Source organism: Mya arenaria, chromosome 2 (genome assembly GCF_026914265.1).
Source record: "Mya arenaria isolate MELC-2E11 chromosome 2, ASM2691426v1".
NCBI classification, from domain to species: domain Eukaryota; kingdom Metazoa; phylum Mollusca; class Bivalvia; order Myida; family Myidae; genus Mya; species Mya arenaria.
Genome location: NC_069123.1, coordinates 51,980,580 through 51,996,419, shown reverse-complemented (window position 1 = coordinate 51,996,419; position 15,840 = coordinate 51,980,580). Strand labels below are relative to the sequence as shown.

At 35.0% G+C, this 15,840-nt stretch overlaps 1 protein-coding gene across 9 annotated transcripts in view; it reads left to right on the top strand.

Moving 5' to 3' along the window:
* The first annotated feature begins 2,352 nt into the window (after positions 1-2,352).
* LOC128219489 (WD repeat-containing protein on Y chromosome-like) overlaps positions 2,353-15,840 on the top strand; it is a 43,521-nt gene continuing 30,033 nt past the window's right edge. For 3 of the 9 annotated variants that reach the window (XM_052927349.1, XM_052927328.1, XM_052927340.1), the window contains exon 1: positions 11,384-11,821. In XM_052927349.1, the coding sequence (XP_052783309.1) occupies positions 11,562-11,821 (260 nt within the window). In that variant the 5' untranslated portion in view covers positions 11,384-11,561. Of the gene's footprint in view, positions 2,503-3,957; positions 4,121-6,066; positions 6,333-6,480; positions 6,546-11,382; positions 11,822-14,689; positions 15,634-15,840 lie in introns of those variants that run through there. The other 6 variants (XM_052927314.1, XM_052927320.1, XM_052927307.1 and 3 more) reach the window with 5 other exon arrangements.

Sequence of the window (15,840 nt, the reverse complement as noted above, 5' to 3'; positions counted from 1 at the left end):
TCTGTTGTTTACTGTCTTTCACTGTCAGCTGTTTAGTATTCGGACAGTTGTTGTCACCCATTGTATTAACTTGCCTCACCAAAATCCAAGTGCGTTCTTAGTATCGAAATGTGTTAGGAATCTTTTGGATTAGGTATTTTTACATGCAGAACCCATACTCTAGGTGCATGGCCTTAAGGTCACAGTTCATACATTCAAATATTGTATTGTAATAATAACAATTTACCCACCTATCCTAAAATCGACAGGGTGATTTTGTTTGGATTGGGTCAGGGAAATCTTCTACCATTTTTTAAGGTTATTTACCATATATTTTTTTACAATATCTTGGGTAATGTTTCATACAATATTACTCTTTTTATTCGCCAAAAATATCATGTTTACAATAATTGTCTTTTCAGAAATATATCTGTCTATGAAAAATAATGGGGGTGGGATTTTTGTCCTAAACAAAAACAAAATATGTCTGGTAGCCCATAAATGGTCAGTTAATATTGAATTGGGAACTTTTTGTTTGTAAATTTAAAAACCTTCTATTGAAAATATTAGGCATCTCTGTAGCAAACAAATTACCATCTAGAAGTTATAGAGTGAAAATGCTAACAAAGCTGCAGTATTTGATTACTAAATGAGCCAAAGATTTGTTCATGTGAGAAATAAAATATCTTAATAGTGGAACATTCAATAGAAAAGATAATTATAATGACTTACACATTTAATTTAATGGGCTTTATGAGAAATATCATGAAATAACAAATTCATCAAATAGGAATGTAATAAATGTTGATGAAAAAATGATCAAAGTGAAGGTTGTGTATAGAATGGTAAAACAATACTTCAGAGATAAGTCTGTGTAATGAATGGTGAAACAAAATCTGAGATACACATGTATGTCTGTGTATAGAATGATAAAACAATACCTCAGAGATAAGTCTGTGTATAGAATGATAAAACAATACCTCAGAGATAAGTCTGTGTATAAAATGGTCAAACAATACCTCGGAGGTAATTATGTGCATAGAATGGTTAAAAAATACCTCAGAGACAAGTCTGTGTATAGAATGGTTAAACAATACCTCTCAGATAAGTTTGTGTACAGAATGGTTAAACATTACCTCAGAGATAAGTCTGTGTATATAATCGTCAAACAATACCTCGGAGGTAATTATGCGTATAGAATGGTAAAATGATACCTCAGAGATAGTCTGTGTATAGAATGTTAAAACAATACCTCTGAGAGAGTTTGTCTACAGAATGATGAAACAATACCTCATAGAAAAGACTGAGTATAGAATGGTAAATCAATACCTCAGAGAATAGTCTGAGTATAGAATGGTGAAACAATACATCAGAGAAAAGTCTGAGTACAGAAGGGTGAAACAATACATCAGAGAAAAGTCTGAGTACAGAAGGATGAAACAATACATCAGAGAAAAGTCTGAGTATAGAATGGTGAAACAATACATCAGAGAAAAGTCTGAGTACAGAAGGGTGAAACAATACATCAGAGAAAAGTCTGAGTACAGAAGGGTGAAACAATACATCAGAGAAAAGTCTGAGTATAGAATGGTGAAACAATACATCAGAGAAAAGTCTGAGTATAGAATGGTAAAGCAATACCTCGGAGAAAAGTCTGAGTATAGAATGGTGAAACAATACATCAGAGAAAAGTCTGAGTATAGAATGGTGAAACAATATATCAGAGAAAAGTCTGAGTATAGAATGGTGAAACAATACATCAGAGAAAAGTCTGAGTATAGAATGGTAAAGCAATACCTCGGAGAAAAGTCTGAGTATAGAATGGTGAAACAATACATCAGAGAAAAGTCTGAGTATAGAATGGTGAAACAATATATCAGAGAAAAGTCTGAGTATAGAATGGTAAATCAATACCTCAGAGAAAAGTTTGAGTATAGAATGGTGAAACAATACCTCAGAGGCTCAGAGAAAAGTCTGTGTATAGAAAGGTGAAACCAGCAGCAGGTATAAATGAATATAAGTGGTTAAATGATTGTGTATTATTGTAGATGTATCCCATAAGCAGGAGGTTTTGTTGATTAACATATGTTTGAATAAATGCTACATCTAAATAAAAAAAATCATTTTATGACATAACAGCTGTGCAGTCTTTCATGTTCTTCAATTTGACAACTACATAGCTTGTTTTCCAACATTTTATTACATTATGATGTAGCATGTTAAACACTCCTACCTTTTTAGTGGTCTTGTTGGCACTCTTTTCTTTCCATAGTGAGATTTAATGTGCCATGATTATTTGCTTCAAGGTTAGAAGTCATAAATTAAATAGCTATTTACCAATTGAAGACCTATATAGCCCAGTGGCACGAAATATGGAAATCTCACCTATCAATGTTAAAATGTCCAAATGAAATCCTTCTTTGTTACAAGGTTTCATTGATGGTACTTTTATTAAAATTTTGGTAGCTGACCTAAGTGCAGCTGATAAGTTTGTTTCATCATGGATAGGAGCAGGCAGAGCAGGTAATTAGTAGAATAGTAGATGTACATAAGTTACTAATAGATTATCAAACAGAAAATCACAACCATGCTAAAATATGACAAATGTAAACAAGATATGTAATATTTTTTACAATTACATACATTGTTCAGTTATTATTACTAGTTACAAAGCAGGAGTCAGTTTCAATAAAGATTTTCATCTATCTTAGTCATAAATTACAGTGTCAAATTTATCTTTTGTTGCTACAATATATTTGAATTTCAGCCAGTAAACACAATGTTAAAAAAGGTTTACACAGATTAAACAGAGTTGAGATTATGACAAAGATCCTTTAATGAAACTTGGCCCTGATTCTTTGATAGTAATAAAAAAAGTTTAATTATGCTCCTCAGAAAAATCGGGGAAGCATGTTGTCGCTTCTTCAACTCTGTCTGTCCCACCATTCGTGTCTGGGCTATTTTTCAGCAACCACCAACTTGTTTTCAATGAAACTTTGTAGGGGTAACTTAACTAACAAGAGGGGATGCACATATCATGAGCTTGTTCTGGTTTGGGGATTTTTCATAGAGTTATAGCCCTTATTTTTTTTTTTCATATGATAAAGGAACAGTCTGTCCCACTATTCTTGTCTGGGCTATTTTTCAGCAACCACCGGCTTGTTTTTTTAAATGGAACTTTAGTGGAAACTTAACAAACAAGAGGAGATGCTCATATCATGAGCTTGTTCTGGCTTGGGGATCTATCACACAGTTATGGCCCTTTTAATTTCTAGATAGTGTGTCCAGTCTGTCCCACTTTTTGTGTGAGGGCTATTTCTTGGCAACTATGAGCTTGAATTAATTGAAACTTAATGGGATGCTTCGCTGGCAATAGGAGATGTGCATATTATAAGATGGTTCTGTTCCAATGATTGTCACAAAGCTGTGACCCTTTTAATTACCACATTGTGTGTTTACGAACTAGTTTGTCCCACTTTTCATGTCTGTGCTTCAGCAACTACTGGTTTGAATTCAATGAAACCTTTCTGGAAACCCTACATACAATAGGCTCAGTAATTTTTCACAGGTCTGGCCCTTATTTTCTATGTTGTGTGAAATAGGTCCACTTTGGTCCAGGCTATACCTCAGCATCAACTAGCATGAATTTAATGAAACTTTATGCGAAGCTTTACTTAAAAAGAGGTGATGCCCATAATGTACAGAGAATGGCCATTTAAGTGCACAGGACCCATATCTCTTGCTTTGAAGGTAATTTAAGAGTTATTTCCCTTTGTTCATCTTAATAACTGATTTGTGTCTGGGTCTGTGACTGCTTACTGTGTAATTTGCAATTCCTCTCCAATGATAGCATTGTTTGTTTTGTTTTAAGAAAGTAATTTTTATTTTGTAAAAGCTTGTTTATTAATTAAGGTAATTCATTAATAAAATCATTTATTTTTTCGATGATAAGATTGCTTGTGTAATTTTATTGAACAGTATCTGGGAGACTGTGCGTGAAAGGTTGAATGATGGGGATTTTGAGGACCTGCCCCTGGGGATGAAGGCATCGCTGTACAATACCTCCCTACTAAACAAACTCCAACACAATCCACAAATGCTGAAAACATGCAAAGCTGTCATCAAGGCTCTATTCCCACAGGTAGTAGCACTATTATACTGTCATTAAAGCTTGTTTCCCCGTCACACTGCAGGTAGGCGCCACTTTCTTAAGCAAGTTGTCATCAAGGTTGGAATCCCTGTCACATTACAGGTAGGTGCCATGTTACCTAGCATTCTTTCATCAAGGTTGTATTTCCTGTAACACTACAGGTAGATGCCATGTTACCTAGCATTCTGTCATCAAGGATCTATTCCCTGTCACATTACAGGTAGGTGCCATGTTACTTAGCCTTCCCTGTCACATTACAGGTAGGTGCCATGTTACTTAGCCTTCTGTCATCAAGGTTGTATTCACTATCTCCCTACAGGTAGGTGCAATGTTACCTAGCATTCTGTCATCAAGGTTGTATTCACTATCACACTACAGGTAGGTGCCATGTTACCTAGCATTCTGTCATCAAGGTTGTATTCCCTGTCACACTACAGGTAGGTGCCATATTACCTAGCATTCTGTCATCAAGGTTGTATTCACTATCCCCCTACAGGTAGGTGCAATGTTACCTAGCATTCTGTCATCAAGGTTGTATTCACTATCACCCTACAGGTAGGTGCCATGTTACCTAGCATTCTGTCATCAAGGTTGTATTCCCTGTCACACTACAGGTAGGTGCCATATTACCTAGCATTCTGTCATCAAGGTTGTATTCCCTGTCACATAACAGGTAGGTGCCATGTTACCTACCATTCTGTCATTGAGGCTCTATTCCTTGCTTCCCTGAACCTCTGCCTTGTTTCCAATTAAGACCCACCACATGATTTCTTCTCTGTCTGTGTGGCCTCCAAGGAAGCCTCACACAGTAGCTTCCTTGTCTGTGTGAACTCCAAGTATGCACCACACAGTAGCTTTCCTGTTTGTGTGGCCTCCAAGGAAGCACCACAGGGTTGCTTCCCCGTCTGTGTGGCCTCCAAGGATTCACCACACAGTAGCTTTCCTGTCTGTGTGGCCTCCAAGGAAGCACCACACAGTAGCTTCCCTGTCTGTGTGGCTTCAAGGAAATACCACATACGAGCTTCCCTGTCTGTGTGGCCTCAAAGGAAGCCCCACATGGTAACTTCCCTGCCTGTGTGGCCTCCAAGGAAGCCCCACATGGTAACTTCCCTGCCTGTGTGGCCTCAAAGGAAGCCCCACATGGTAACTTCCCTGTCCGTGTGGCCTCCAAGGAAGCCCCACATGGTAACTTCCCTGCCTGTGTGGCCTCCAAGGAAGCCCCACATGGTAACTTCCCTGCCTTTATGGCCTCCAAGGAAGCCCCACATGGTAACTTCCCTGCCTTTATGGCCTCCAAGGAAGCCCCACATGGTAACTTCCCTGCCTGTGTGGCCTCCAAGGAAATACCACATAGTAGCTTCCCTGCCTGTGTGGCCTCAAAGGAAGCACCCTCAGTAGCTTCCCTGCCTGTGTGGCCTCAAAGGAAGCACCCTCAGTAGCTTCCCCGTCTGTGTGGCCTCCAAGGAAGCACCACACAGTAGCTTCCCGGTCTGTGTGGCCTCCAAGAAAGTACCACACAGTAGCTTCCCCGTCTGTGTGGACTCTAAGCTTGATCCCTAAACAAATACCTAAATACATGAAAACCAGACGAAAGGGAAAATCCGGATATTGTCTTGCTAAGAGCAAAATATTCACGGATTGTTAAGTTCTTATCTAAATTAACTGGCAAATTTGAAGATTTGTGGACATAGTGAAATACAGACACCTCTTGAACAGTGACATCACTGGGAATAATTCACCGTAAAGTAAACAGAAATTGTATGAACATTTCTATGTTTGTCTATAACTAGAATGATTAATATCATTTTACTCTCATCGAAAAAGGATTATTTTATTGCATCAAACTTCATAAGTACTTTCACTGTCACGTCCTAGTACAACTTAGACAGTTCAGCTGACAGAAGTATTTTAAAAGCATGCTGCAAAAGGAGAACTTCATTTCATGTTAAGATGTTAGAGGATTAAACTAAAAAAGTGAACAGTGCAATGTATCAGAATGGCAAGTTTTTAAGACTGATAGTTTGTGATTGAGGCATATTAAACCCTGTTGAGGGTGGTTGCAATGTGGAGACCCTGGACAGTGGGCCTGTCAGAGAGGGGAGAGCAAGTGGTCCCGCAGGAGTTCCCCATCTTGTTGAGGAAAGAACGTGCCAAGTCCTCCAACCACAATGTTAAGTTTCATGCAAAGGACGCTACTGACAAGGTAAAAAAAGCTTTTGGAATCCTTTGACCCCTGATTGTGGCTTAAATTCATGTTGCTATTACTGAAGCGCTTTGTAGGCAATGAGAGTAACCTCTGATGGTTCATAGTAACAAATATATTAAATGTTAATGTATACCTTTATTTCCAGTTACCAAGGATATCAGAAGTCCCTCTGAGAAAGAAGAGCTTCAGCAACCCAGAGAACATAGAAAGGTAATTAAGATTTACATTGTTTGGTCTTTTATAGCTACATTCATACCTACATAATCTTTTTAAGGCAATAGGGCTTTCGTTTATTGTGCCCTTTCATCCAGTATAAAGGTGAAGGTCAATCTAAGAGGTTAAAGCAATCATGTTGCTAGACTTGTTTTGAATATAAACTTATTCTTGGGTCCCTCATGTTAGACAAACCTTAGACAATCATGACGCCATGCACTTCTTTGTGACAGGCTGTATCTCTTTGTGGCTATGGAGGACTTTGCAATAATGTTGATAAAATGTTCTTCTATTATTACATTGAGTTGGCAGAGCAAGATCATAAGTTTACAAGTGGAGCTCGCTCAATGAGGTCATTCAGATTTTTTATAGTATTTCAGTCCGCATGCCATTTGACTGACTTAAGTTAATGCTGGCATCATAAGTGTTTTTACTCCTTACAGCATCATTTAGTTATTGTACTTTGTTTGGTCAATTATAGATTATTATGGCATATTCCTTTTGTTTTGACTAGACTTGTGTTACTTATAAGCATGCTGTAGGATCTTTAATGGTGATCAGGTGACAACGATGTTTATGTGGCATCTGGTAGGAGAATTTACAATGCCATATCTTGGTGAACAAACAGTTGAAGTGTTCCAATTGCCAGTTGTGGGCTGGAAGCTTATTATATTTATGACTATATACTCAACTGTTCAGAGTGTAAGTGTCTTAAACTGCTGTTGGATGTTTCAATGATTTATGTAGTTGTCAGATCTTCATGTATCACACATACAATATTGACTATGATGAATTTGCTATTTTTTCATATATATTTTCCTTGCCTATAAACCTTCATGCATACAATGTTAATGTACTGTTTAAAGTATTTCAAACGTATTTGATTACTTTCTTCATTAAACCCACAACTTCCTACTGAAATAGATTAACTTGTAGTTTGTAAAGTATTCTTTTGCTCAAAATTACTGAAGTAAGGGAGACAACAGTATATAAGAAGAGAGTGCATACTTACTTAGATTAATTTTCTTAAAATCATCTGTCCATGAAATTTCATTATTTCTAAAGTTTGAGTTTTCGAAAAAATAAATAAAAATATTTGTTTTTAGAATAATGTCATTGAAGTTTGTCCCTGACACTATGACAACTATGATGATGGAGCTAAATATAAATGTGTACACATGAAATGAAATTACCACAAGAGTGTTATTGGAGATTTATTTTGAAATGTTCAAAAGGGCATGACAACTTAACCTGATGGAAGACAGTGTTCATTTTGAAAGACATACATCCATTTTTTGTCACAACACAAGAACGTGTGTTAATTCCCCCCCCCCCCCCCCATTGTTTGTCCATGTATTTATCTCCACCCTTGTAATAATGTATGATAGAACCCTCTAGTATTCCTTTATTTGTAGAAAGTTAACCCATAATAACCTTAGCAAATAAGGCTAAGCCCCCACGGCTTCAACAAATGTTTACTTTTCCATTTCTGTAATCTAGTTATTTTAATTATTATACAATGTATTATTCAGTAATGATTACAGTACACCACTGATGGAGAGTTTTAAAATATTGATACCTCTAGTGTAAGATCTGAATTGCTTTCAGTTGACTAACAATACTTAAAATATAGTCAAGAGCTTCATTTATATCTTCTCTGAATTTTAGAAACACTAGCTTATTGGTGACCCCTTTGCACACTTCCAAGCTTTGTTGGATATCATGATTCACATTTTTTGGACTTTTCCTAGCTTTATTGGTGATTAAATCTTCTCCTAGTTTTATTATGTTTAACACTGTGCCTCCTACTTTCGTTTGTGATCACACTGTGCACTGTACTTGCCTTCTAATTGTTTGTGAAATTTAGCACACTGTATGTGCCACTCCTAGTACTGTTGGTGATTGCTTTGCAGATTGTGTGTGTATGTCCCTCCTAGTTTTGTTGGTGATCACTTTGAGCACTGTATGTGCCCCACCTAGTTTCGGTGCAGATCCCACACAGTATGTGCTTCTCCTAGTATTGTTGGTGATAATTTTTCACACAGTATCAGTCCCTTCTAGTTTTGTTGGTGATCACTTGGCACACTGTGTGTGTTCCTTCTAGTTTTGTTGGTGCTCACTTGGCACACTGTGTGTGTTCCTTTTATTTTTGTTAGTGCTCACTTTGCACACTGTGTGTGTTTCTTCTAGTTTTGTTGGTGATCACTTGGCACACTGTGTGTGTTCCTTCTAGTTTTGTTGGTGATCACTTGGCACACTGTGTGTGTTCCTCCTAGTTTTGTTGGTGCTCACTTGGCACACTGTGTGTGTTCCTTCTAGTTTTGTTGGTGATCACTTGGCACACTGTGTGTGTTCCTTCTAGTTTTGTCGGTGCTCATTTGGCACACTGTGTGTGTTCCTTCTAGTTTTGTTGGTGCTCACTTGGCACACTGTGTGTGTTCCTTCTAGTTTTGTTGGTGATCACTTGGCACACTGTGTGTGTTCCTTCTAGTTTTGTTGGTGATCACTTGGCACACTGTGTGTGTTCCTCCTATTTTTGTTGGTGATCACTTGGCACACTGTGTGTGTTCCTTCTAGTTTTGTTGGTGATCACTTTGCACACTGTGTGTGTTCCTCCTAGTTTTGTTGGTGATCACTTTGCACACTGTATGTGTTCCTTCTAGTTTTGTTGGTGATCACTTTGCACTCTGTGTGTGTCCCTCTTAATTTTGTTAAAATGTCGCAAACAGGTTGGACTTTAAAGTTTGTTGGTGATCACTTTTCACATTGCATACTGTGTGAACACCTGTAATTACCTACTGATATTTTGGGATCAATGCATCTCCTAGTTATATTGTTGGTCACTTTGCATACTGTTCCAACATATGCAAAAAAGGTAGATACCTACTAGTTTCTCAGGTGGACCTTACTAGTTTTGTAGATGAACAAAGTGCATATATATTAGGTACATTCTAGTTTTGTAGGTGAACACTGCTTATATGTAAGGTACATTCTAATTTTGTAGGTGAACACTTTGACTATATCTTATGAACATTCTAGTTTTGTAGGTGAACACTTTGACTATATCTTATGAACATTCTAGTTTTGTAAGTGAACTCTGCTTATATGTTACGTGCATTCTAGTTGTGTAGGTGAACACTTTGCTTATAAGTAAGGTACATTCTAGTTTTGAAGGTGAACACTTTGCTTATAAGTAAGGTACATTCTAGTTTTGAAGGTGAACACTTTGCTTATATGTAAGGTACATTCTGGTTTTGAAGGTGAACACTTTGCTTATATGTAAGGTACATTCTGGTTTTGAAGGTGAACACTTTGCTTATATGTAAGGTTCATTCTTGTTTTGTAGGTGAACACTTTGCATATATAAGTACATTTAAATTTTGTAGGTGAACCCTTTGCATATATGTTAGGTACATTCTAGTCTTGTTGGTGAACTCATTGCATACTAGAATATGTAAAATGCCTACAAATTTTCTTGAAAGGGTTGTTAGTTCAAACCCCACACGGGACATTCTTTTGGCATCACAGAAAGGTCGACACCCTAACTGATTTTTACCCAGAAAACACACATGATAATGGTTCATGTCAGCTAAGCTGTCATCATAATCCAGCTTTAAAAAATAAATTTATATAAACTTTTCTTATTAGAGGAGGGATACTTATATTAAATATATTTTTTGGCTTTGCAAAATGAAAGACGCCCAAAACTAGATGCAGCGACTAGTACATGAAGCAAGTACATGAAGCAAGTACATATAGTAAGTTTGTTTTAATACTAATTGAAATCAGTCATGTTGCTATGTTTATGGCCATGCAAAGGTATAAGTGGGACATTGAGGCTGAACCATGACTGTGGACAAATGCTGCATTTGGCCAACCTGTGCCAGTGTTATATTACTCCAATGTTGTTCCAGGGAATATTTAATGAAAATACTTGAACAATGTCAATAGTGAAAAATAACCATAAACCTGTATAACATGGCCGACTGTTTGCTCAGATATTAAACATTGGTCTTATTTGTTTGCATTTATTATGAAAATAGTCCGACTATTTTAACCAAGCACACGCATAAAGCAAGCTGTAATTACAGATATGGACCATACTGTTGAATAGTCTAGGTTTTAGGCTTATATCAATTGGGAAAAGGCAATAAAGGCTGTTTATTTTGAATGAAAAAATGTTTTGATAACTTTTGATAATACCTGAGATTGAAGTAGAATGGCCTATGATAGTTTGAAATTGAATTAGGAATAAAGATGTAAAAACTATAGCTATATCAGAACTATTCATACATAAAGATTACTGAAACTGTAAGAAGTACTTGAGATAAATTGAAATGTAAAAGTTTGTGATAAAATTAAGATGTTTGTTCAATTTTGAATGTTTAATAGATGTTAAGTATTAGGTTTGTAGAATGAAATCACTGTTTAGGTTTTTAATAATGGATTGGAGTAACCGCATGACCTGGGAATATTTCATTAGTTTTTTGGTGTGTTTTTGTTGAAAGCAATAATATTATATTGTTAATTTTGAAAATACTGGCTCAGTCAAATATAATGGACCTGAGACTGAAATATATTCTTCATTATTATTGTGTCGTAATTGTTTTTACAGTTTGTTTTTATGCTTAATAATTTCTATCAATTGATCAATATTTTGGCAAACTGATATATTCTTTGTAGCACTCTAGTAATTATAGATTGTTATATAATGGCTGCATTATATCCGCATTCGAAGTGCTTCTATAGCAATCTTTTGATTTCAATTTCAACTGACATTTAAAAATCAATATGCTTTTAATGTCTATTTTCATTATAGACTCTCAATAAATGCTTGCCTACATGAAATGTGAAATGCATAGAATTAACATTTTTTTAAATATATCAAAAAACTAGTAAGTTATGAAAATGTGAAAGAAGTAGGAGATTTTTGAATGGAATTCTATGTAATTTAGTCTGAAGTTTTAAATCATTTTTTTTGTGTCTTATCTAATTGTAAAATTACAAAACGGAATGGCAGCTGTAACATTTGCGGGAGGGTTCTCCATTCTTCCCCCCATATACAAGGAGGATATTGTGGGTGATAAAGATCAAATAACGGATACTAAAGAAACCCTGGGGACTGGCAGGGCAGGGATGGAGGGGGTGGGGAATAACACAGGGAATAGTGAGGACTCTGGGGCTGTAAAACAGCCTAGTGTTCATATGGACTTACCAAGAGCACCGTTCAGTTCCATTCTTCAACAGGGCATGGAAAATGGAGACAAGGAAAGGTTAGTATCTGTATTATCATTGAAGATACCTCCAGAGCATGTATGAGGTATTTGAGTTATTTTGACCATTACAAGTACTACATAGTACAACTTCAAAATAGTTAATCTAATTAGCCAGATTGTGATACATGCAGCAGAAAACTTTGTAACCAGGCAAAACATTTTCGGTAATTTTGTTATTCAAATATTTCATTAGTTATTTTTTTATATTCTATCAAACATTTAACTTTCTTTTTTATGTTGATAAAGAATCTTATTTTTTCTAGTTTTACAGCAAGTGTAATCCATGAAGAACATGATACTGTGCACAAAATTAATTTTGGCATTGATTGCGTTTCTCAATATTAGTACTCAAATTTATTTTCTTTGACAAATTTGAAGAAAAAAGACCTATCAAGTAATGCACAGCCATGCACAAGGTGCATTTTCAATTATTCACAGTCAAAAAATTACCTGCAACTATGTTAATGTGATTTCATAGGTGTTATAGCTTTAATTGAATGTTCTGCTTGTTGCTACCATGTGGATCAAATAATCACGTCTTTTGATATAGAATTTATATAGATCAGCAGAACTTACATTCAAGAAATTTGTAAAGACAGCAGGGTAGCAGTAATTTCACTTTTCATACTGAATGAATGGCTTCAATTTTTGCAAACATAGCTTTGAAAAAAGCTTGTACTGACCAATAAACTTGCTAAGCCATTAGCATGATTAGAGTTTAATCATATTGTAATTATGTTGATTCTCTGCAATATTTTTAATTTGGATTTCATCGAGGATGGATGGGTTGTCAAAAAGGTATTTATGTAGATAAATTGTTGGTTGTAGGTTTTTTTTCTTTTCAAAAGTTTATTATTTTTTTGTTTGAACAATTTTGCTTTGAAAATGAATGATTTAATCATTATACCTCTCTATAAAATGGTTTGCATGACAACTGCAAGCAGGCCAAATGATTGTTGGCATACAGAATCTATACAATATTCATTCATTGATTCCCAAACCATTTGAAAGCTATAAATTGATGGTATATGACAGTCACCTAATATTTACTTTGACAAGAAGCTGCACTCTGTCACTTTTATAACAGCAGTCAGGAGGACGGACTATTTGTCTCTGCAACTCTGCCACACTCCAGTGCAATGAGAGCAGACAACAGTCCTGCTTTAATGGAAGCCTTAATAATGTCCCAAATGCTGCTTTATGATTATCAATTCTGGTAGTAAGAATACAAATCTTTAAATTGCAATTGCAATCCTTTTGACTGTTTGATCCCTATGAAGGCTTCTTAAGAGAGATTATCAGATAATTTGTGATAATGGTCAAATTCATTTTCACACCAATGTAATATTGTACACTTTTTCGACAATATTTTTTCATAATGTTCCATGTTTTAATTTTGTTTCTGATGGGTCCATTGGCTAGATATATTGTTAGTTTTTTTTTATTTCTTATAGATTGCATTACAAGCTGCGCAGTCACCTTTTCCTTCGCTAAGTAAATACGCAGTATCATATAACTTTTGATATCAGTGTATCTGAAATATTTTTTCTTTTACAAAGTTTTTTTACTTTTTACTTTTTTTTAATTAGTCTCATTTTGTATGTGCAGCATTTTGTACAAAAATGTATACATTCAATTCTGTTCTTCATTCATAAGAAGAGGAACATCTTTCAAATTATGATAACCTAGACTTTGACTTGAAATAATTTTTGATCTAATCTTAAAGCAGAGCGGCTGAGTATTCAGAAAAGAATGACTTTGCAGGGTGTTCAACTGATTTCTCCACTTCTTTTCAACCCTGTAATTGATTGTGTTTACATATCCTCCTGAAAGTCTGCTAGTCAGCAGTCTACCTGCAGAATTGCCAATTGATTGCTTCAAAACTAAACAGTTTCATTCTACAAATGCATAGATCTGCCAATTTCCTTCTGGTTTTGACATTATTTTCTACCAATGTAAAGTAAATCAATACAAAATCTGTTGAATATTATCAAAAATTGGAAAGAAGTCCAGCCTCAGCACAATAGAAGGATTTTAACTGGCAGGTTTCAGAAAAGGGGGCTTAGTTTGATATGAGAAATGATTTCAAAAATAGGAGGTGCGCAAGTTTACTATATAATGCCATAGTTCAAATTAAACTATCAGTCCAAAAGATGAATGGGTAAATATGAATTTAATTGTGTTTTGAAGGCATAGTTGATAGATAAATGGATGTTTCTTTGAGGGAGGTTTGTAGCAGATTCTACAGGCAAACATGAACAAATCAATGTGTTTAAATATTTTTATTCAAGTATTAAATATATTGTTAATTCTACCTAAATATGTTTTTTTTATTGTCTGTACAAAGTCATTTCCCATGACTTGCCAAGTAAAATATTTACATACATTGTGTATGTCAGCTAAAACAATTTTTCAGCTCACTGTACAATGCATTCAATAACTTAAATACATTCAGGGGTCGAAGTGATGTGCGGTATCATCTGATTTATTTTATACAAAGCTTCATGCTACTTGTTTTAAATAAGTATGCATTATTTAAATTATATTATTGCAACACATGTAAAAAGCTATTATGCACATATATTTTTTCCGTAGCATTCTAATTGTGAAATAAAAACAGTAAAAATCACGAATTTTAAAAAATGTTATTTTGACCACAGTGAATAGTACAAATTAACCCATAAATCAGGCCTTAATGCCAATGACCCAGAATGGGCAGAGTATCTTGAAACGGAAAATCAATCTGTTGATTACTAAACTGTTTGTTCTTTTATCTATTTGATCATGGAAAGTGTCGGTAATCTGAGTCTTGCTTTTGTTTAAGGTATTCTCTGGTTATGCCAAAGGGTAATGTAATGCCAGCAGGAATGTTCAATAGAAGTTTTACCATGTGTGCCTATTTGTTTTAAAAAAAGAAGTTGCCAATTACATATGGTTGTTAAGTTGTAAAGTACAGAAGTGTTCTAAATGATTAATTAGAATAAAATCAAATTAATGTTGAACATAAATATGTGCTTGTGTAGTTTTGCTGCAGTGGAATGGCGGCAGTGAAGGGAAACTACTTGTAACTCTTATTGATTCCATTGACTGGAATAATAGACAGATTCTAAAGTTTCACTTTTTAAAACAATTTGACGCCTTTGTATCAAGAAAAGAAGAGAAGAAAAGACAAATCGCAGATACTTTTTGAAATGGTTTTTAGAGGCCATATATAGTCAGCTTGTACACGATTGCTCAATATTTAATATTTAAAGATTTACGAGAATTATTCATAAGGAAAAGGGGATGATTTGTGTGATTTACAGTTAAAGATAGGGAGGAAAGGCTTTGATAGGAATCTTCAATTAATTGAAGTGAAAATCATTACGCTTGCAACCTGGGTAGTTTCAAATGCTATTATCTCGAAAAAGGATTTCCTATTAATCACAACTGCAGGATTTTATCTTAAATGAAAGAAAAATAAATATATTGATGTGACAATGGCTAATGTAGGTTTGTTTATAAAATATAAAACAATTTGTAAGTCAGACAGGATCTTTTTTTCCTAAAAAAAGTTTATGGAAGTACAAAGCTTTGAAAAAGAAATGTTTGCTTCAAATGGATACTTACAAATTGTGAGGATTAATTATTCAGACCAATTTATTGATCATCCTGTAAAACAAATTACCTACTAAACTACACAGAATCTTGCCGCTGGACAATTAAAGTACAGAACATACTATGTCACTCTCATAGATTCTTCAACCCAAAATGACATCAAAACAAAAATTGAAATTTGCTGGAAATACGATGGAAGAGGAAAAGCCACTGTAAGTTTTTGTTATATGCAAGTTTTAGATATGAAATAGGACAAATGACAAAATAAACTTGCTATAATAGCTGTGTTATACTTTGTTTGGCTATATAAGAGATTAAAGGATACATATATATGTTTTAATCATCACTGAAATAATGTTCAAGTCACTTTAATTTTGACTCATTTTAATAAGTAATTTGTACTTCTAAAGGTGTTCATT